Consider the following 21476-nt stretch of genomic DNA (forward strand, 5'->3'; position numbering starts at 1 on the left):
CTCCCTATATTGGGGCAGAGATTGTGGAAAGAAAACCACCCTAAACCCTACCTCATTTGCTCCAGCGCCAAAGAATGCCATGTAAAATGGGGGTGCAGTATTTGAAACCAAAACTAGTGAGTTTCTTAAATTTAATCAGCCACAAAATTTAGCACTGAAAAGGTTGAGGATTCTTATACTTCTCCAAGAAGCTCCAGATTTCAAGTTTTGTACCAAATCATAGGAATGTGATTCCTTCCATGTTGTGTCATTAAACTCTCCAGTGTGCATCCTACAACCTTAAACTGCATTCATCTGCGGATATTTGGGAGTAAGTCCCATCGATCACATATAAGGCCTTGCCTGAGCAAATGTGTGGTGTTTGCTCCCCATGCCAAGGTTATCTCAGGAGACAGAGTTGTACTGTGTTGTCATGACTGTCCTCCAAGAACCTGATTGGAAATCCGAAATGCTGATAAGATGGTCTAAATGTTTTCAGTGCATTTGTATTTAACCTCTGTTACCATCAGCAAGGAACTATAAGCTGTGATTATATCACATGGAGGCTGAAATGCCCTTTAGCTAATGTAGAGGAATGCTCATTTCCCACTTATATACCTGTTACTGGCCAGAAATATTGAAGGGGTCTGTCTCTGTACTAACAAAGATGCTGAGAGTTGCACTTTCCAAATTTTCCTAGGAACTAACACTTTAGATGGAAGGAGGCTGAGTTCCATCCTTCAGTTGGACTGCAGCATATAGAAAGCAAGAGAACTTGCAATCCTATGGTACAGAAAGGATGTAGAATTGGTGAGATTCTGAACTGCCTTAGCTTTCTAATATGTTTTTGATCAGGTTGGTCAGAACCATTGTGTATCCTTTTAGCCAGTACCAAATCTCTGACTAGATGACTTCTAACAGGCTTAATATGGGGCTCATTGAATATAAACCATTTTTAAAGCAACCCCCCCCCCAGATGGTTTAAAATTAAATTGGGCAATATTTCTATACAGCCACATGGCTGCTCTTGGTAGTGGGTCAGATGTAGTGATGTTGGAGGATGTTTAGACTCCATGTAGTTGATCAGTTGCAAAGAAGCTTCTCTGGTAAGATGGAAGGGGAAAGCCAGTTGGCCTGGGACTGAGCATTCTCTCAATGCCAGCTATAACCCAAACATTTTGTGATACCTACAGTGTAATTCTTTTAAGAGTGTGTTGCATTATATTTGGAAGGTGTCTTCTCCCCTCTTTCCAAATACCAAATAGTCTTTTTCCTTCTGATAAAGGAAGTTGGTGAGCTTTTAGCAGGATACTTGCCAATTAACTGCCCATCAAATTATGCTGATCCAAAATTGATATCAGAGTTGGTCAAGGGGTTAGGGTTTGAGCACCATGCATTGCCCACATGTCATTGGAGAGACAAGTGTGTGTTTCCATCTTGTTCCCATGCATAACTTGGGGCCAGCACATAACATATGAAGAAGGTGTTTCAAATTAGAGCATTTTACTTTGGGACTCAAGTTGAAAAATAAGGTTAGCTTCCCCTATATAGCTACCAAAGATAATTGGTTAAAAAGCTTTAATTTTAAGGTTGGCAGAGTCCCCTCTGTGTGTGCATGTGTTTGTAAGGCAAGCTTTTCTTAAAATAAGCTACTTCTAGTATGTTTTTGTCAAATAAACATTACCTTCGTTCCATTCCATTCCTTCTTGCTATGGAACGCTCCTGACTAGTGGAATTCTGTTTTGAGCTGTATGAGTTTTGTCTGTATTTGCTGCACAAGCTTTGGAGAAGCCAGAAATCTCTTTACTTGTGGGGAAAGAATGGTGTTTTGTTTGTGTTTGTTTTTTTCCCTCCTCCTTCTATAAATCTGCTATGTACCTCTACTGGTGAATCTGTCGATCTACTGTTTTGGCACAAAACTAAAAGAAAAAAAAAGACATTTCTATAAATGTTTTCAGCTTGCATATCAAAAAGTTTTTTTTATTTTTAAATGCTGCTGTTTGGCTACCAAGAGTGACTCCTGTACAGTTACCACAGTAGGTAGTGCAAAGCACATGTTATCTCACTTAAAGTATTAGTGTAGCTTCTGACATAGGAGTGTTTATAATACTATGAAGCTAAGCAGTGTAATAATACAAGAAACATTTAATGCCAACATAAAATGCTCCTTGGGGGCTTGGTTTTTATTGGTTATATAACTGACAGGATTTAAAGTATCTGTCTGCATGTTCATGGACTTTATTGAGCAATCCAGATACACAGAGATTGAGTACAAAACAGTACTACCAAGAATTGTAGGCATGGGTTGAAAATAGTCTACAAATGTTGTTGATTCTTAAACTGTTCAATATAGTCTTGCAAGCTAGTAAATCTGGGTTAAGAAAAAGCTGGGGTAATTAAAAAAAACTTTCAAAATTTGGGAATGCGGTTGTATACTAAATGCTTGGATTCAAGCTGTGTTATAAACTGTTTAAAAGTTTGTTTTGGTCTGCCCCAAAATATTCTCTATCACATTAGCACCACCTTCCTGGTGCAGCTTTATGAATCTTTTGCTAACCCAATATATTTTTTGTTGAAAGCTCAGTAGGAATTCATGGTGCTAAACAGCAGTACTTCAGGCAGTAAACTCTATAAGCTTAAGTGTAACTTATTTGGGGGAACCTTCAAAGGCCTATCAAAAATATAGGATGCAGTGGGATCCTGAAATATCCTATAAATAATACTCTGCCAAACCTAATGAGATCTGGGAACAAGGGAGGTACTTCCTTATGGCATTTCACTGGAATTGTATGAGATTGGTGCTGTTTTAGTTAGTTAAGCCAAACTTAATTTATTGAACAGAGGTTTCTACGTGATTTTAGCCATATCTCTGATTTCTTTTGAAGATTGGGAGATTCCTATGTTTAGTTCTGGTTTAAATTAAGACGTGCCAAAGCATTTTGTTTGTTGTTGTTTTAACATGAGTATATCCAAATGGTGCCAAAAGGTAATAGGGTATTTTTTAAGTTGTTTTTTAGACACACACACACACACACACACACACACGCAGTTTGGAGCTGTGTAAGAAATAAACACTGGTACTTGCGTTAGACAAACACTGTTTTCTGGTCTATGTGTCCTCAGGAAACCAGCTGAACCCAGTTTACTGTGGTACAGGATGCCTGAATAAGTGTATTTTAAAGTCCTACCTCAGTTTTGAAGAAGGAAGTGCATCTACCTCAAATTTAGCATCAAAAAGTCATAGAAAAAAGTGGGCTTTAAACATGAGGGGAAAGGAGATTGACTATAAGTAGCATAAAAAATAATACACACAGCCGCCTCGGTGCATATACGTTTTAAATATATTCAATGCCCAGTCACAGTGTTGTATGAACCTGGGTGGTGGGGGTTGTGCAAGGGTGAAAGAACCCTCAGACAACCCTTGCTGCCTGGGTTGGCATGACACCACAAGCTGCAGCCAGGCAATGAATATGCTAATTCCACCACCCAGCGTGCACCGTGGCTTAAACAAGCCACAATGGGCTATTTTGATTGTGCTAATGGGGTTGATAACTTTGCGTGTGACTGTCTTTCCCTAGAAATGTTCAGCTGGCTGTACTAAAAGTGTAAATAAGAGACACTTTGGATATCTCAGGCAAATCTATTGATAATCCTTCTTCATGAACTGATCTTCTCTAGGGATTAACACTTTCCCCATCTCTTTCAGTATTATGATACAACTGGCCGGCATAGTGAACTGGTTCTTATTTACAGAGTTCATGCAACAAGAAGTCTCCTCTCTATATGAGAGAGAGAGAGAGAGAGAGAGAGAGAAATAATAAGTTCGCTCATATCTACAGGAAGCTTCTTAGAAAGTGATCTTGCGGAGACTTGATATGCCTGGTGTCAAAACTCTCCTTAGCAGTTGAGATTCCATGAAAGGGTATAATATTTTCCTGTGTTTTAAACAGACTATGGTGGAAGGGAATGAGATTGTGGCGCATTCTGATTATTTTTGCAAATTTTGACACAACAGGATGTTTAGCCAGTGCTAAGATATTCATACCAAAGGCCGCTTAGACCCCAGACTATTTCATCTATTGTTTCCCATATTGCAGCAAAGCTAGAATAGAAGCACACTATGGATTACTGGCACACTAGGGATTACTGCCTCTTCCTCAGTCTTGCTTATAAGTGAGGTTGGAGAAACAGGTACAGAAAACCACTACTGTGAGTTTAATAAATGTTACAGTGGAAGATGTACCTTTTGTGTCTATTTAAGTGATCTTACGGGTTAACAAGCCAAGATTGGATGGCATTGGTTTTTCCCCCATCATTGTTTAAACAGTAATGGTTCTTCAGGAAGCAATTTTTTAAAAAGCTTTGTGTTACCTGCATGGTCTTAGACCTCTTCAATGATTGTATCAACTTACAAACTCAGGTTGCCTTTTTATTTTGTTTGAAGCTCCTTTGTCAGAGCTTTGGTGACTGAATGTTAAGTGTATGAAGTAGAGTAGATGGTGTTCTTTAAGCCACCAAACCAATAAGTTCTTTTGTAGCATTAGAGAATACTTCTCAGTAGCTTCTTTCCCAGGGAGAGACCTTGTTTTTAGCCCCTCCCCCTTATGAAAACATTTTAAGTAGCTAATGTAATGTGTGCTCAGTCATCCAGACTGGTGGTGACTTTTCTTACTGTTTGTGATATTGCTTGTATTGTGCCTCACCTGTTATGCATCTACTTAGATGGTGGTACACATGAAAAAAAACACCAATACAACATGCCTTGGTGATTTAAAAAACAAACCCCCAAACATTTCCAGTGTTTTTCTGTGCCTAAACACAAAGTGGTTGGTCTAAGACCAAAATAAAACATGTCTCCAAATCAGCATGGGAAAACTCTGCAGGCTAAATTCCTCCATTACATCTTGAAAATCCAAAATTTTCAAGCAAGAAATTTACTCATTTAAATAATTCTGCATCTCCTTAAGGGAGTACTCAAAAATTCTGCCTGTTGGAAAACCACATTTCTCTTGATCTGATTGCTGTTTAGTAGTTTGTTCTGCTCTACATATCTTGTTTCTGTTTTATATTAGGAAAAGGCATAGTACACAGAACAAGCATTGTGCATATCATTACTAGGTTTAGTCAGGATTGTTTTTTTTCCTCTCCAATAGATGCGTCTTCAATTCTAAAATTAAACTCTAAAATTTGGTCAGCCGGTGTTCTGAACTCTAAACTTTGCAAACTGCAGAGTAAAGCAGGACAGGTGAGGCACAAGCTTTGTTTAAACTGGCTAAAAATGTTAGAACTTGTGTGTTTTTAATGGAGGCTTCTGAATGTATCTTTGTGGTCCATGGAGAAGGCTGAAGGATGTAGCAAGGAGACGATGTATCAGCTACTGGCAGCCTTAAAACAAAGTCATGGTCTCTCTGGACTTTAAAATGTTTCTATGCAGTTTATTTTATTTTTGTTTAATCAAATAAATGTGAGTTTCACTTCCATCTGTGGTTTGTTTGGTCTCTTCAAATGCTTGTTCATATCCTATAGAACAGGAGTGGGCAAATTGTGGCCTGCAGTGGGTTAGATCTGGGATTTGCCTTCCAGGGACAGGAGGACCCTGCTCACAGACAGTACTTCCTGCCAATTTTTAGGGATCCACCTCCCCTGCCACATTACAGCCCACCCCATTCAGCAGGGTCCCCCAACCCTCCGTGTAGCATTTTCAGGAAGCTGTGGGGGGAGGGCAGGGAAGTCTGCTTCCACCAGCCTGGTTGCACACACCTAACTCTGGATCCAACCCAGCATGTGTACATTAAAAAAAAAAAAATCTTAACAGGCCTGCATATCAACACAGAAGCCACGCTCTTTTTGGCAAAGCCATTTGTGCCATGCATATCATTTAACTGTTATAATAAAGCCAGCTACAGGCATGTGTATGTCTCTGGTTGTTTGAAGGGCCTGCACTCCTGCCACAAAAAAGCCCCACCCAGCACCTGAGATTCATGTATATGGAGCATTAATCAGGTGATCAATGATGAAACGCTAAATAGATGAGTAGCAGGATTAGCAATCTATAGGGGTGGGCTCTGGTGGATGTTATGTATGTAGCAGTCAACTTCCTGTTTAAAGCTGGCTCAGGGCCATTCTAGCTTACAGACCTCATCCTTGGGAATGAATCACATGTAGTCTGATGAATACTAAGTTTTCAACGAAGTGTGGGCAAGATGGTGGAGGTGCACTCCCTGTCAATAGGCTAGGAAAGCAAGCTCTGTCACTAGTGTCCTGTATATTCTAGATTAAGGGCTGTCTCTATAATCCCCAGATGTAGAACAAGAGTGTGAGGAAGGAAGTCCGGAGTTCAAATTCCACCCAGCCCCAATACACCTAAGTGGTTATAGATACACACACCCATGGGCAGTAGAGGGTTATTGTAAAAATTACTAGCCCTGCACGTGAAGCATTTTGAGCGTTCAAAATGTTATATAAAAGTTAAGCATTATAGTGAAATTACTAAAAAGAGCGAACATGAGCAGCCATGTCCTTTTAACTCACTGTGTGGGCTTGCAACAAAGCAGAGCCTGTGTACTTGTTTGCTCTGCTGATATTAGTTATGTCTACTGCAAACATTAAAGCTACACCTTTAGAAAGCAACAGTATTTTTATCACTCATAAAACATCGTCACAGTGAGGAGGGCATGAATGCAATTGTTTTGGTTGCTTTAAAGCAGAATCAGGAAAAATATGCTGAAAGCGAGTTCTTAATAGCCTAGGCCATGAAGCAGGAATTGGGTACCCCTAGCGCTAGTCGTACTGAGCCAGGCACAATGGCTCAGTAAATCTGGAACTGAGCTAATGGAAGCCTCTGGAGAAGAAATATTAGTGAAGGGTAAGCGCTTCAGCAGGTGTAGGTGGAGGGTCCATGTTGCAGGCTACCTCTGCTCTAGAAACACAAGCTAAGCAGGAGAGCAGCTGTATCGCCTCTTAAAGATCTTCGCCGTTTTATGCGTAACCTTAATACTGATGCAGCTTGACAGATATATGGGCCTCTTTTAATTTGAAGCATTTATCTCTCTACTGTGAAGCTGCAATGGCAAGCTAGATGGCAAGAAGTTATTAAAAAGTAGATTGAAGATTTTTTCGTCTTTGTGGTTAAAGCAGTGCATGCTCAGAGAACAGCCATTTATTTAGTCTTTTACATGCATCAGCTAATTCAGCAAGTTAACAGCCTAATTGGGCAGAAGTCTTAATGCAACTGCTCAGTGTGTTGACACTTTATTTAAGATTATTACCATTCCTGGCTTTTGATTGTATATGCAGCACTACATTATCAACTTTTCTGCAACAGCCATGTAAACCTGAGGGCTGAACTATAACAGACAGTCTATTGATTTTCTTCACACACACCCCCCCCCAGGTAACACCATCAGGGAAGTAGCACAAAGAGGGGACAGGGTTAAACCTTTCCCTCCTGTTGACTTCCCCAACATTAACTCTTCCTCCCTTCCAGCTGCTATTAAGGTGGGGTGGGGTGGGGAGAAAGTGAAGATAGTGCTTCACAAGGAAAACAGCTACAAGATAGCTTAGCAGCTTCAATGGGGTCATGTTTTTCAGTCAGACACACTTTGGGGGGGAAGGATTAACCATACCCTTTAAATTAACCACAGAGCCTCGTGTGGCGCAGAGTGGTAGGCGGCAGTATTGCAACTGAAACTCCCCACGACCTGAGTTCGATCCCAGCAGAAGCTGGGTCCCAGGTAGCTGGCTCAGGTCGACTCAGCCTTCCATCCTCCCAAGGTCAGTAAAATGAGTACCCAGCTTGCTGGGGGAAAGGTAGTCACGACTGGGGAAGGTAATGGCAAACCACCCCACTACAGTCTGCCATGAAAACGCCAGCGCAAGTGGCGTCCCTCTAGGGGTCAGTAATGACCCGGTGCTTGCACAGGAGGAACCTTTCCTTAAATTAACCAGCATAGGTTGCTTTGAAGAAAAGACCCTACACATCACATGGCCTGGAAGTTAGTACAGGTTTTCACAAGTCTGCCACTTCAGCTTGAAGGTACAATACAATAGTTTAGGGCTGATCTATACTTTTCCCCTAGCAGCTTCTGTGAATTACCTTCATTTACCAGCTATAAATAATTAGCACATAGCTGCCATATGACTCTTCACACTGTTCATAACAGCCTGAGGGTGTACACTATGCTCATGTGGAAAGCCAACATGTTAAATATCCCATTGGGAAGCCCCTGAGGCATAGGTTCACACAGTGGAAGACAACTTAGCTAACACACACATTTCAAACTATGAATTTATACATTTGACATGACTCACTCTCCTGCGCACAAAGCACTTAGTTTATCATACTGCTGCTTCCATGAATGAAAAACATTAAAATTCACGTGAATTTGAGGAAATTCTAGAGCAGGACATCACCTTTCTGCCAAATCTTGCAGATAGACTTTCTCTGAAAAACTGATGTGGTTTTTTTTGTTGTATGGAAGATGTAATGAAACAGTAAGAGACAGTCAATCGAACACTCCTGTGATTAGAATTTGTTTTTAACAAAAGAGACCCTAATGGTCCAATGTACATTGCCTCTAGAATGGTTACTACGGATAAGCACTATTGGGGCACTTACAGCGCAATAACCCTGGAGAACCAGTATACTTGGTATGTATCCCATCGAGTGATTCATAGGAAAAACACCTAATGAATGCCATCACAAGCAACAATCCAGGCATCTCCACTATCTGATACTGGGAATACTGTACAAAAGCTTAGTGAATCTTTAATCATTTTTGTAGGTTTTTTTAATGAAAAAATCAAACCAACACACTTCAATGCAGATTCCAGAAAGTGTTTTTAAAATTACAAAAAAAATCCCAAGTGATTCCTCAGAGAACCAAATTCATCGGAGCTTCACTTTCTCTGAACAGTGGTGAATGCTGGCACCTGAATAGGCTGGACCAAGTGGGTAGACTGGAATACAGGTTTTTTTCGCATCTCAGAGAGCATTTTCACCGAAGGGAGAAGCTGGTTTCTTTTGATGATTTGCAGTGCCAGCTGAGTATTGCCTACAAAAGAATGTCAAAACATCATGAAACATCAGCTATTACCACAAAACTCTTTACAAGCTCTCTGCTGGAACTACCATTGATTACCGCTTCAGTGAGGAATACAAATGACATGTAAAACATTTAATCTAAAACTGTCAACTCCTTTCCTGACAGGGAAAATTCAGTTGCATAAGTTTCCCCATTTCAGCAGCTCCATAACTACACTACTCAATTTATTAAGTAAGTGTTTAAAAGAAGGGACACAAACACAAAACTTAACTAGTAATTCATCCTGTACAGCATCTTCTCACATACTATATAACATGGCCTTCCCCAGCCTGGAGCCTTCCAGATGTTTTGGATGTCAACTCCCATCAGCCCCAGCCAGCATGGCCAACAGTAAAGAATGCTGGGAGATGTAGTCCAAAACATCTGGAAAGCACCAGGCTAAGGAAAGCTCCATAGCAGGCCACCCTTTCCCAACAGCTGCATACAAGCACCCTACAAATGACACCTCCGCTTTAATGCGCTCCCAATTTCTCCTACATATTCCTCAGTTTTTGACATTATTCTGCTAAATTAAAAGGAAATCATGGGAGAGACTGCTATGAAATCATGAGCCTCATGCAGCAACCACTTGCCCTAGAATGGGCATTGTTCCTAACAGAAAAGCCTTAGTTCAACCACATGCGTGGAGTGCAGTAGTGGGAAAAGGAACCTGCACCTTGTATTTGATAGGCCTGTTTTGACACATGAAGCTGCATCAGAGATTGGCAACGCACGTTTAAGTTGGTTTGGAGTTTGCTAACATTTACCATTCTGAAGTTCGAGGTATACAGCCAGTAAGATAGCCTCTGGTGGGATCTCTTTTGGATGAATCAGTGAGGCAGCCTTATACCAAAATAAAAAGATGAAACCTGAGTTGAACGCACAGAATATGTATCCTCTAACAAGAGAAAAGTACTAACTAATGAGAATACACAATTACAAGCATATAGTTTAACAGAAATAATAGGATTTTTCAATAGTCAACATAAAACACAGTGTAGAATTGAAATGATTTAAACTTGTTAGCCTACCAGAGCAAAGTGAAGTTTGGGCCTAGTCAGAAAGCATTATGCCATGATAACTATTGCTTCAAGATAAACCAAGGTGAACCTCACAAGGTGCTGAATAAAAGTACTGCAATTTTCTGTTATGTTTAATGCATTTCGAGAGCAACAACCGTTTGTCAGAGGCAATGGCTACTCATCTCCTGAATTAGTAGTTTTGTCCTGGGAGGCTGAAACAATTGGTCCCCAAAACCTCATCCTGGGATATGCTCGTTTTCTAATTAAAACTGGATGGGGGAAAGGTTGGGTGACCAACGATCACAGCATACCTAAGATCCCTAGCTGAAGAAATCACCCTGTGTTCCAAGAACATGTTAAGGGATCGGGTGGAAAATATTGAAGTGAAAACAGTGCATACAAGGAACCGGATTTGGTACTGCGGTTTATCATGTTGTGACAGTTTCTCCTAGTGAAAGTACAATGTTTTCTTCTCTTTTTTACCTGGTGCAGGCACTTCCGAGCTTTGTCGTACTCGCTTCTCAAACAGTAGGCACTTCCGAGATTGAACAGCATCATGGTTCGTGCAGATGTGACAGAACTGGGGTAACACTGGGGGGTTTGCTTGCCCGCTGCATAAACATACCGAAGATTGACACAACATTTCACTTGTTAAAATAAATGATAACGATTAGTCGTAGCAATTACTAGCAGTCAATGTGGTTTTCCCAAGAATATACACACCAACACCAAGAACTGCTTTATACTTGAGCTGGCAGCCAGTATTCAACACAGTGAACACGAAGTGCGAAGGAGAGACACATCCCCAAATACTTAGGGATACTTGTTGGGAAGCCTCAACTGGCTGCAGCTCCTTGATGCCATCTCTGTGCTGTGTGCCTGGAGATGTGTTTCCTCTTCATACTTAATGTTCGCTGCCATGAAGACTGATGAACGCTGGTGAACCCAGGTAAAGCATGGAATGATCACATATTCTTGATCACATTTTACTCTTGCCTCCACTTCCCACTCCTGCCTCTGTTCCCCCATGTTTTTAGATTTCAAGCTCCTCCGAACAAGGACCTTCCCTCTTCTGCCCTATAAAGCAACTTGCACATTGGTTGTAATATTATAACAATAATTTGGGGGTCTGAACACTTTTGCTTTGAGAAACCTGGAGTTATCTGCCCTGGAGCAGCTTCTGCAAAAATCTGAAGGTAAGTGGCTCAATGGTGGACTAATGGAAGTGTCGTTCTTTCTTTGTGGCAGAGAACTGAATTAATGAGCCCTTCTTATTATACAAGCTCTTTCACAAGTGATGCTTCAAGTGAAATTTGCCATGGTTTTAATTTTAAACATGGCTCTTTCGTTTGAATTTGAGAGCTCTCTTTTAAAAAAATAGAAAGGAAACAGCAGAGATTTAAAAGGTATTCCTAGCAGCAGTACCTAATGCACACACACCTCTATAAAATGTATACAAAGAAATGTATTTCTTTGACAAGGGAACTGGATGAAAGATAAGAGACTTGACAAGTTCGTGCAACTCAATGCAAAAATGAGTTCTGCACTCATTGCACTCTTTGGATCTATAGCCCATCCTAAGTAAAGAAACTATAGATACAGAGCCAGTTCACGTATCACAACAATCCTTGGTAGTTTAACCCAGGAATTGTCAGGCTTTGTCAGACTGAGTGGCAGCGAGCAAACACCGCTGCTTCCCATATGCTGATCGCTTCCACTTTCGATCAGTAACCCAGGAAGAAATCATGAGTCATTGTTGAGTTAAAGTTGGGTTATTTAGCCACTAAACAACCCAGAGTTCTGGGTTCAGACATCATGATACCAACCCAGGAATGGGGCATTCCTGGGGTTTTGGAAAGTGTAACCGGCAAGCTGGCAGGGGGTTCTTTTTCCATGCTATAATTCTATACAGCAAATAGAGAAGTGATGGTTTGCAGAGAGGTGGACACTTACAGGCTTCCATGCCTTCGTTTTCTCCTTTATCAGACCCTGCAGAGACACAGTGTATCATGAGTAAATCATAACTTTAACAGAAGTCCAATTTTGACAGGTGACAATTAAAACTGATTGTCAAAAGCTAAAAATTACTACACATGCAGTACTAGTCACACTTACAACTATTTGAGACCTTCACTGTCCCTATTTTCAATGGCTTTGGTTATATTATATTGAATATAGGCCCAGTACATCAGCAGCATTTAGCATAAATATGACTAGCTGGCTAAAGTGCTATCGAAAGCTGTGATTGAAGTTCATATGATCTGAAGCAGATAAAGGCATTGGGAATGTAATTTACCTGTTCTATATATAAATATATGCTCCCCCCACCCCGTTCTTGTACCGTATTAAAACATTACAAAGTGACAAGGTTAACTTCAGTGAAACCAAGAAAGATTTTAAAAACCAGTGTTATTAAGGCAGAGTTGTGGATTCCACTGTTTAAGAGAAACAGCTAAAATTTATACAAGTTGACAATATTTAGACAAAAAAGATTCTAGGGCACTTAACTGCCTTGAAATGCATAGATTCTAGGAGGCATGCAAGCCTCAGCTATGCCCTTTATAACAATGCATTAAAAAGGTGGAGAGCTGTTGCAAGTTACAGCAGGAAGGTAGTTGAAAGCATGACCGGTTCTAATCAAGTATGGACTCATTAACCTTGATCCTGCTCGTTTGAAGAAATCCCCAGGGACACATCAGTGACATTCTCAGGGTTCAAGTGAGTAATGGCATCAGAGATTCTGTCTAGAGAGATGAGAGCCTCTGCGGCATACAAATGGCCAAGGAACCTACAACAGCAAGAGCATACAGTTACAAAGGTCAATCTGACAACAAGTCATATCAAGCAAGCTACTGCTGGAGAGCAAAGAACACAAATGTATTTATCTGAGAGACAGTCTCACTACAGTTAATCCCAATATATTAAAAATTCAGTAGAAGGGAATACCTGTATAAAACAGCAACTGTTTGGACCATTTAGAAGTGGAGGTTGTTAATTCCAGTTCTCCACCTGCCCCTGTAAAGCCATTTATACCTATTAGCCTACAGGACCAGGGCCACAAGCTGAAGTGATCCAGCTGAGATTGTTCATTAAATATAATGTTAAGTATTACAGTATATTATTTATTTGTTTATTACATTTCTATATCACCTATTAGCTGAAGCTCTCTGGGCAGTTCACAAAACAAAACTTAAAACCATAAAATACAATAACTTAGTAAAACATAATATAAAAATTGTAAGTTTAAAACAGACTAAAACCAAAGAGGGAACCAAAATAAAAGCCAGCAGCAGTGCAAAGATCTAAAAACACTGATGCACTTTTAAAAACTGAATGGCTAAAAAGCCCTTATATGGCATTTTCAAAACCCCAGTGCAAATATAAATTATCAGTAAGAGGAATGGAGGGGAGAAGAATAGAAGTAATTTCTCACTTCAGAGGAAAACCATCCACTACTTCTTGATGGCTATGTGAAGGTCACATAAGCATGCACTAGACACACAACTGAAATATGCTATAAATATCCTAAGAGCAAGACTGGATCAAACTCACTTAAGGGAACCTGACAGTTTAGGCTGCTGAAGAAGTTTATCTGCATGATTCAAAGCCATAAGGTTGTCCCCCAGTGCCAGAGCCACATACGCACTGCAAGCAAGTATGGAGCATCTAGAAGAGAAAAAGAAATGGGGACTTTATATCGATACATACAGAAAAAACACAACCATATTTTGACCCACCTTAAAAAACTTGGTAAAGAAAAACAGGACATATTACAACGCCAATTCATCGTTACTAGATATGAAAAATGCACATTTCCATTCACTAGTCTGAATAAAAGGGGATTTATTCAAACTGAACATGAAAATCATAAACTATGAGCAGTATAAAGGCAACCAACACTAAAAACTGAAAAGATTCCAGTGTTACTGCTGAATTTAAAGAGAAACGGAAAGTGTGCCTCCGCAGATTTTGCTCAATTAGCACCTACGGCACCTCAGCAAAACTGCTTTTTGGACATTGCTATCATACAGCCTCTCAATAAAGCACAAGTTGGTCCTGAAATTCTTGCCCTGAAATTTGAGCCACACATTCCACAGCTTCAAACAAAAGGCCCCCATCAGGATGTCAGTATTAGGTCAGGCTTTTACAGCTTGTAATTTCCCCCACCCCACTCCCCTCTTAACACAGCACTTTGGGATATTTTCCACTTCACAAGGCAGAGTTCAAGGCAGGCTGCCTTGACTTCGGGGCATAAGCCTTTGCCTGCCTTGCTGCAGGAACAGATTAGATTCTTTTGCATGGGTAGGAGGAAGAGAGTGAGTGGATCCTCTTGGACAGATCGGGTGTTGGGGGAGTTGCAAGAGGAGTACATTAAACTCTCTAGCCAGTAGGTGGGCTATTACTGCTCCAGCCTTCTGGCAACTGTCAAGCCCACTTTTGGTTCAGCAGTAAGCCATGTTAATTCATGGCAGGGCCTGGAGTTCCTTTATTCCTGTGTCCCAGGAGGCATACACTTTAATTATTCACAAGCAGGATAAGAAAACCCTCCACTGCTCCCTCCCCATTTCCTCTGTACCATGCCCAGATGTCACATCAAATCTCAACACATATGAACGCTTGCCAAGGAAAGCAGGCATCCTTTCAACCCCCAAATTTATTTGGTTTCTATAAATGAATGGCTGCAGTTGCTGAGAAGAATAGGGTCTTGCTGCATATCAAGGGGTTAGACTGATACTATGTAGTAGGGAAACACTGCTTAACATATTGCCTGCTAAGAGTTGACAGCTAATTGATGCAAAAGCAATCATGCCCACAATGGGCATGCATATATGCAACCACATTTGTGAGCAAAGATGATTATGCAAGGTATTACATCAAGAGACATTCTGGGAATCTTTCATACTATTGAGAGATAAATGTCTGCATTAATCCTCCCACTACCCACTCTGTCGGAATAGAAAATGCAAATTGGGAAAAAAAATTGTATTTTTCCTAATCCTCCTCCCCCTCTGCCTGGAAGTGGACACATGGGCCAAGTGTGTAAAATAGATGGAGGAACTAGGTGCTTACGGAGAACAGCAGAAAACTGCGAACATCCTCCTGCAGACTCAAACATCCCCTTCTAATTTTTTAGTTTTTACTGAGCATTGCTTATCAAAAAGATGAGCAATGTTCTTTGCTTATCTCACTCCCTGAGGTCTAAATACCTAAAGGTTGTTAGCATAGAAAGAACCATTCCAGAATTTGGGCCAGCAAGACTTGTACTATGTAGGAGAATGTCTTGCAAGCTGGTTTTTGCTTTTTAATAAGTTTATCAAAAATTGGTTGTTTGTGTGTGTTTCTGAAACAAACAGTAATGGATAACCTGAAGAGATATGTAACTTCCCTCTAACTGGCAATATTGCTCCTAATGCTGTCAAATCTACCTAGCCCATCAAATCAAAAAAGTCTGGCAGCTGGAAAAGAAGGGAAAGGTTCCTCCTGTGCAAGCACTGAGTCATTGCTGACACCTAGAGGGACACCGCTTTCACTGGCGTTTTCATGGCAGATTATAGCGGGGTGGTTTGCCATTGCCTTCCCCAGTCGTGACTACCTTTCATGAAATCATGCCCAGGAAAAAGAAATCGTGCCCCCACCTTGTAAGAATTTAGACATCATTCCACAGACTACCTTTAAGCACTACTGAGACACTGAGTATTCTTGAGCTTTTTTCCCTCAGGATGCTTTTGCTCTGAAAAAGTTTGTTTTTTTAAAACTGCCATACCATATCAGCTGAGACAACTGGACATCAAGATTAGTCAGTCCACAACATTTACTCAAACTCAACTAAGGGAGCAATCCTATGGCGACTAGTCAGCCATAGGATATCTGGTTTTCCGGGAACCGACCTCAGAACCTGTGGTCCGAGGTTGGTTTCCCAAGAACTGACCTCACCCCACTTTCACGCTGCCTCTGAGGCAGCACAGAACAGCCCCGTCCTCCGCACTCACAAGAGGAGTGCGGAGCAGCCAACAAGGGGCGTTCTAGGGGGCATTCCAGGGTGGGGAAGGCGGAAATGCCGGTATGACGCATCCAATGTGTCATCTAGCAGCCTCCTTCCACGCTCCGTGCTCCTGCAGCTAGACAGCCACAATTGGCTGTCTAGCCAAAAATGCAGGGCAGGAGAAGTGCGGCGGGAATGATCCCCCTCTGTGCTTCTCCTGCCCTGCATTGGATAGGCGGTCGCCTCCAAGTTCAGAGGTGGCCACCTATCTGAATAGGATTGCGCCCTAAGTAACAAATTAAGCTTACACCACATGGAAGTCTAACCAAGGTAAATTCCTATTCACTAACATTACTGTGACACTTTTAATTTACTGTAATGTAACAGGGAGTGAGAGAGTACATCATGGGGGTTGGCTGAGCTCAGTGAAAGAGGTATGATGGAAAAGGATCCACTGACACTAAAACAGTCATCTTCCACCACAGGTTTCTGAAGCACTGGTACTACAACCGCTCTGTATGTAAAACTTACTGTAAACATACTGCTGACAGGACCAATATCAAGCCAGCCCTCCAGGTGGCTGGGGAAGATGGGAGTTGTAATCTAACACATCTGGAGGGCACCAGGTTGGGGAAGCCTGGCTTAAGCTAACATTTGGTTCACATCCAGTAAGTCACATTCAGCTATAAATCCTTTCTGCAAAGCCCATGCCCCTCTATAGGCAAAGGCATGAACACAGAACAGCTGATTGTGAAAGATTATATACCTTTGTTTATAGCACATGACATGTCAGATGTGAGATTATTCTCACCCTTAGTATTACATATCCATTTTACACCAAAACCTCCTATCTGAAGAATAATAGTTTTCATTATGACTGTTTAAGTTAAAATGGAGCTCCGCACCACGCTCTACATGGAGAGAAGGACATGACTAGCGCTTGGAGGAGCAGCTCCTCCAAGGCTGGCAAAGGTGTTGACTTCATATGCTGCTCACTGTCCCAGTTGGGACAAGCAGCATGTGAAGCCAAATCTCCACTGTTATTTTCAATCAGCTGAGCTACTTAAAATCCTAAAAGATGATGCGGTTAAAGTGCTACATTCAATATGCCAACAAATTTGGAACACTCAACAATGGCCGCAAGACTGGAAAAGGTCAGTTTACATTCCAATTCCAAAGAAGGGCAACGCCAAAGAGTGTTCAAACTACCGTACAATTGCGCTCATTTCACATGCCAGCAAGGTGATGCTCAAAATCCTACAAGCTAGGCTTCAGCAGTATGCGAACCGAGAACTACCGGAAGTACAAGCGGGGTTTCGAAGAGGCAGAGGAACTAGAGATCAAATTGCCAACATTCGCTGCATCATGGAGAAAGCAAGAGAATTCCAGAAAAACGTCTATTTCTGCTTCATTGACTACGCTAAAGCCTTTGATTGCGTGGGTCACAACAAACTGTGGCAAATTCTTAAAGTGATGGGAGTACCAGACCACCTTACCTGTCTCCTGAGAAACCTGTACGAGGGTCAAGAAGCAACAGTAAGAACCAGACATGGAACAACTGAGTGGTTCAAAATTGGGAAAGGAGTACGACAAGGCTGCATATTGTCACCCTGCTTATTTAACTTATATGCAGAGTACATCATGAGAAATGCCGGGTTGGATGACTCAGAGGTCGGAATTAAGATTGCTGGGAGAATTATCAACAACCTCCGATATGCAGACGATACCACCCTAATGGCAGAAAGCGAAGAGGAACTAAAGAGCCTCTTGTTGAGGGTGAAAGAGGAGAGTGCAAAAGCTGGTTTGAAACTCAACATTAAAAAAACTAAGATCATGGCATCTGGCCCCATCACTTCCTGGCATATAGAAGGGGAAGAAATGGAAGCAGTGACAGATTTTACTTTCTTGGGCTCCAAGATCACCACAGACGGTGACTGTAGCCATGAAATTAAAAGACGCTTGCTCCTTGGGAGGAAAGCTATGGCAAACCTAGACAGCATAGTAAGAAGCAGAGACATCACCTTGCCGACAAAGGTCCGTCTAATCAAAGCTATGGTTTTCCCAGTAGTAATGTATGGCTGTGAGAGCTGGACTATAAGGAAGGCTGAGCGCCGAAGAATTGATGCTTTCGAACTGTGGTGCTGGAGAAGACTCTTACGAGTCCCCTGGACTGCAAGGAGGTCAAATCAGTCAATCGTAAAGGAAATCAATCCTGAGTGCTCATTGGAAGGACAGATACTGAAGCTGAAGCTCCAATATTTTGGCCACCTAATGTGAAGAGAAAACTCTCTGGAAAAGACCCTGATGCTTGGAAAGACTGAAGGCAAAAGGAGAAGGGGACAGCAGAGGATGAGATGGCTAGATAGCATCACCGATGCAATGAATATGAACTTGAGCACGCTCCAGGAGAGAGCGGAGGACAGGAAGGCCTGGCGTGCTATGGTCCATGGGGTCACAAAGAGTCAGAGACGACTGAACGACTGAACAACAACAATGAGAGATAACAGCGGGGATTCCTACAGAGGGTAGGGCTTCCAAAGGGCCTCTGTGGGCTAGGTGGGGAACCTCCACGGACCATTATATTGAAATGTGTATATATGTTACAAGCTGGATAAAAGAGTACTAGATTTATATTATGAAATTTGAATGCTTTTTCTTTATTTTCTCTCAGACTTTTTCCAGCCAAAGATATAACTGCATTGTGGCTACCTCTGAAAACCTAGTATGTTTGTGTTTTACATCCACCCTGCTTTCCTATTACTCTCTGATCACCAGCTGCAGCACACAAGTTTTGTTTCAATGGAAATCTGGATCTGAAAACACTAAATAGAACTCAACAGAACGAGATCCTACCTGAATGTCACAAACATACACATGCAGCACAAAGGAAGTATTTTGGAAAAACCCCAGACAGGATTCCCAATATTGGCAAAAGTTTTGAATTTAGTGTCTTTCAACAATACTGCCAAACCCCCATTACAAAATAAGGGGGTGGATTTCTGCAGCTGCAGTGATTGTGTTATAGGAATATACTAGGAAAAGGTCACTTTCTTCTGGAGCCAGTTGGCCTGTGGCAAAGCAACCCAAAATATGTATTTAATTATAGTTCGTTTGAGACGGTACTGTTCAACTTCTAGGAGGTAACTTATCTTGCTGCTCAGTGTATCTTTCTGAGATAACCTCATTACATGCTTTTTGTGCAGTCTGATACCTGAAGGATCAACTCTACTGAATTTGCAGTTTCCATTAAGATATAATTAAGCTTTAAGCATATATTAATATCATAAGCCTTTAGAATAGGCCAAAATTTCTCTCTGATTTTAATTAGCAATGCAAACTTTGTTTGTTTTCTTCTGAAAGAAAGCCCCAGATACTGCAATGATGATTCACCTGAATCAGTTGTGCTTGGTAGTACATTCTGAAGTGTCAGAACCCACCTTAAATTTTCTAATTCTTGCTTCCTCAGTGGAGACGATGGTGGAGCAGGAACAAATTTGTCTCCGTCATGATTTTTACTACTGAAATGAAGACAGCATGAGTAGTGATGTTAACCACTTAAGCAAATAGTGTAACAGGATCAAGAAAGTTCACACCTACCAGCAACAGTGACTCATTTGTTTAGGGAACCTCCCCACCCCAATTAAGCATGTTGAAGAGGGGACAGAAAAGCGTCAAATGTTTAGGAGTGCAAAGGAAAGAAGTGCTATATCTTTTAAATACATATTGGTATTTATTTTCCCTTTTACCAAGACAAAAGGGAAAAGCCAGCCTTGGGCTGGAGCAAGTGAGGCATGATATTTTAAACCATTTCTATCCCGCCTTTCTTAAAAGTTCAAGAATATCAAAGTACAATTTAAAAAAAATACATTAAATGCCATTAAAAACACACAAAACTATCACTGAGGAGCAAGCAGGAGATAAAATCAACAGATTAAAATAATAAACATGAGCAGCTAAAAATATTAGAAGTATCTAAACACATTCATCCAGGAAGGTGGAATGACTACCTCAGGAGTCATAGAAAGACCAGGTAGCTGTCAAGGAAGGTGAGAGAGGCCAAAATCCTTTCCTAAATAGGAAATTCTTCACACTTCAGCAGAAGACCATCAAGGAAAGGGGAAAGGCAGACTTCCCTTAGGGAGTACCATAGTTTGGGTATGGCAACAGAAAAAAGCCCTCTCTCTCATCCCAGCCAGACACAAATTTGGATCATACAAGAGGTATGTAAGGTAGTCTGTTGACTACCTTAATATGCAAGCAATTTAGGGCTCTGGGCATGTATTATTAAGTGGCATAGGGTGTGGGGGGGAGGGAGGAGAGAGAAAAAGTAGGTGTCTGCAAAAAGAAAAAGGTTTCACTGAGATAGTGATGTTAAAGCAAATATCTCATATTTTTATCTTTTAAATCATAATGATGAAATTTTTAGAAGTTTTTAAAATCAAACTGACAATTTTTTTTTAAATTGAGCACATATAATCAGTGCAGCTTCTTGAAGTGAGGGATTAATGGCAATCAAATGCAAACAAGTCAAGTTCTTTAGTGCCAGGAATGCCAATATACAATGCTTTCTTCCACTCAGGTTAGAATCAAACATTTTTTTGACCAGTTGTTAGAAAAACATTATAAACCCCAAGCCAGCTTTTCATAAATTTTCTTTTTAATTGCAAATTGTTGTGATTTACAGCAACTGCTCATTTTTTTCTTCTCTTGAACTAGGTAGGTTTAGCTGACATCTTCATTCCAAGACTGCAGATGAAAACACATGCACAACTGATTTGTACAGGTGGTAAGATGCCCATGGCAAAGAATTTACAACTGCTAAGTTGCTATGATTTGGTTATAGCTCCAGAACTTGCAACCTACCTATAATACTTAGTATACTTTGCTCACAGTAGGTAGATGTTAAAATACATAAACGAGAAAACAGAGTACTTTTTTAATAGTTGGCTATTGCCAAGTGGTACAGTTTTAGCACTTCCCTTAACAGCAATTTTGCTTACTAGATTTTATTTACATGCAGCACATCTGTTTTTTAATAACTTCCATTACTCCTACTTTTCCTCTTGTTTAACTACCATAGCACTGTTTGGAGCTATGGAATCTGACTTCATAGTTGCTGTGGGCAAGAAGGTTAGTGAAACAAGCAACAAAATCCACTGTCACGCTTACCTGCACGCTTCATTGTGCTCACTGCTCTCATTCCCTCCCAACTGGTTACCAACTTTAGATCCATTTTCCTGCTTTGACTCTTGCTGGTCTTCAGGAAGCAGCAGCAAGGCATTTCTTAGACAAATTGCGGCAAACTCCATACTAGCTACAGGAATAGCCGAAGACTGACCATCACTCGAAAAGGAAAACAAACAGAGTCTATTGATAGTTTCTACAACATTAATATATGCAAGGATTTGG

General features: G+C 41.0%; 1 protein-coding gene across 3 annotated transcripts in view; it reads right to left on the minus strand.

Moving 5' to 3' along the window:
- Positions 1-8496: 8496 nt before the first annotated feature.
- The window catches only part of CNOT10 (CCR4-NOT transcription complex subunit 10), a 30408-nt gene continuing 17428 nt past the window's right edge, over positions 8497-21476 (minus strand). For all 3 annotated transcript variants that reach the window (XM_084858252.1, XM_084858253.1, XM_084858254.1), the window contains 8 exons: positions 21237-21410; positions 19505-19585; positions 13637-13750; positions 12742-12872; positions 12038-12073; positions 10568-10695; positions 9830-9905; positions 8497-9032 (listed from right to left, as the gene is read on the minus strand). In XM_084858252.1, the coding sequence (XP_084714378.1) occupies positions 8878-9032; positions 9830-9905; positions 10568-10695; positions 12038-12073; positions 12742-12872; positions 13637-13750; positions 19505-19585; positions 21237-21410 (895 nt within the window). In that variant the 3' untranslated portion in view covers positions 8497-8877. The remainder of the gene's footprint in view (positions 9033-9829; positions 9906-10567; positions 10696-12037; positions 12074-12741; positions 12873-13636; positions 13751-19504; positions 19586-21236; positions 21411-21476) is intronic.

The sequence above is a fragment of the Heloderma suspectum genome, chromosome 5 (assembly GCF_057233095.1).
Source record: "Heloderma suspectum isolate Gila_16-S chromosome 5, 16-S_ref, whole genome shotgun sequence".
In the NCBI taxonomy this organism is placed as follows: Eukaryota; Metazoa; Chordata; class Lepidosauria; order Squamata; family Helodermatidae; genus Heloderma; species Heloderma suspectum.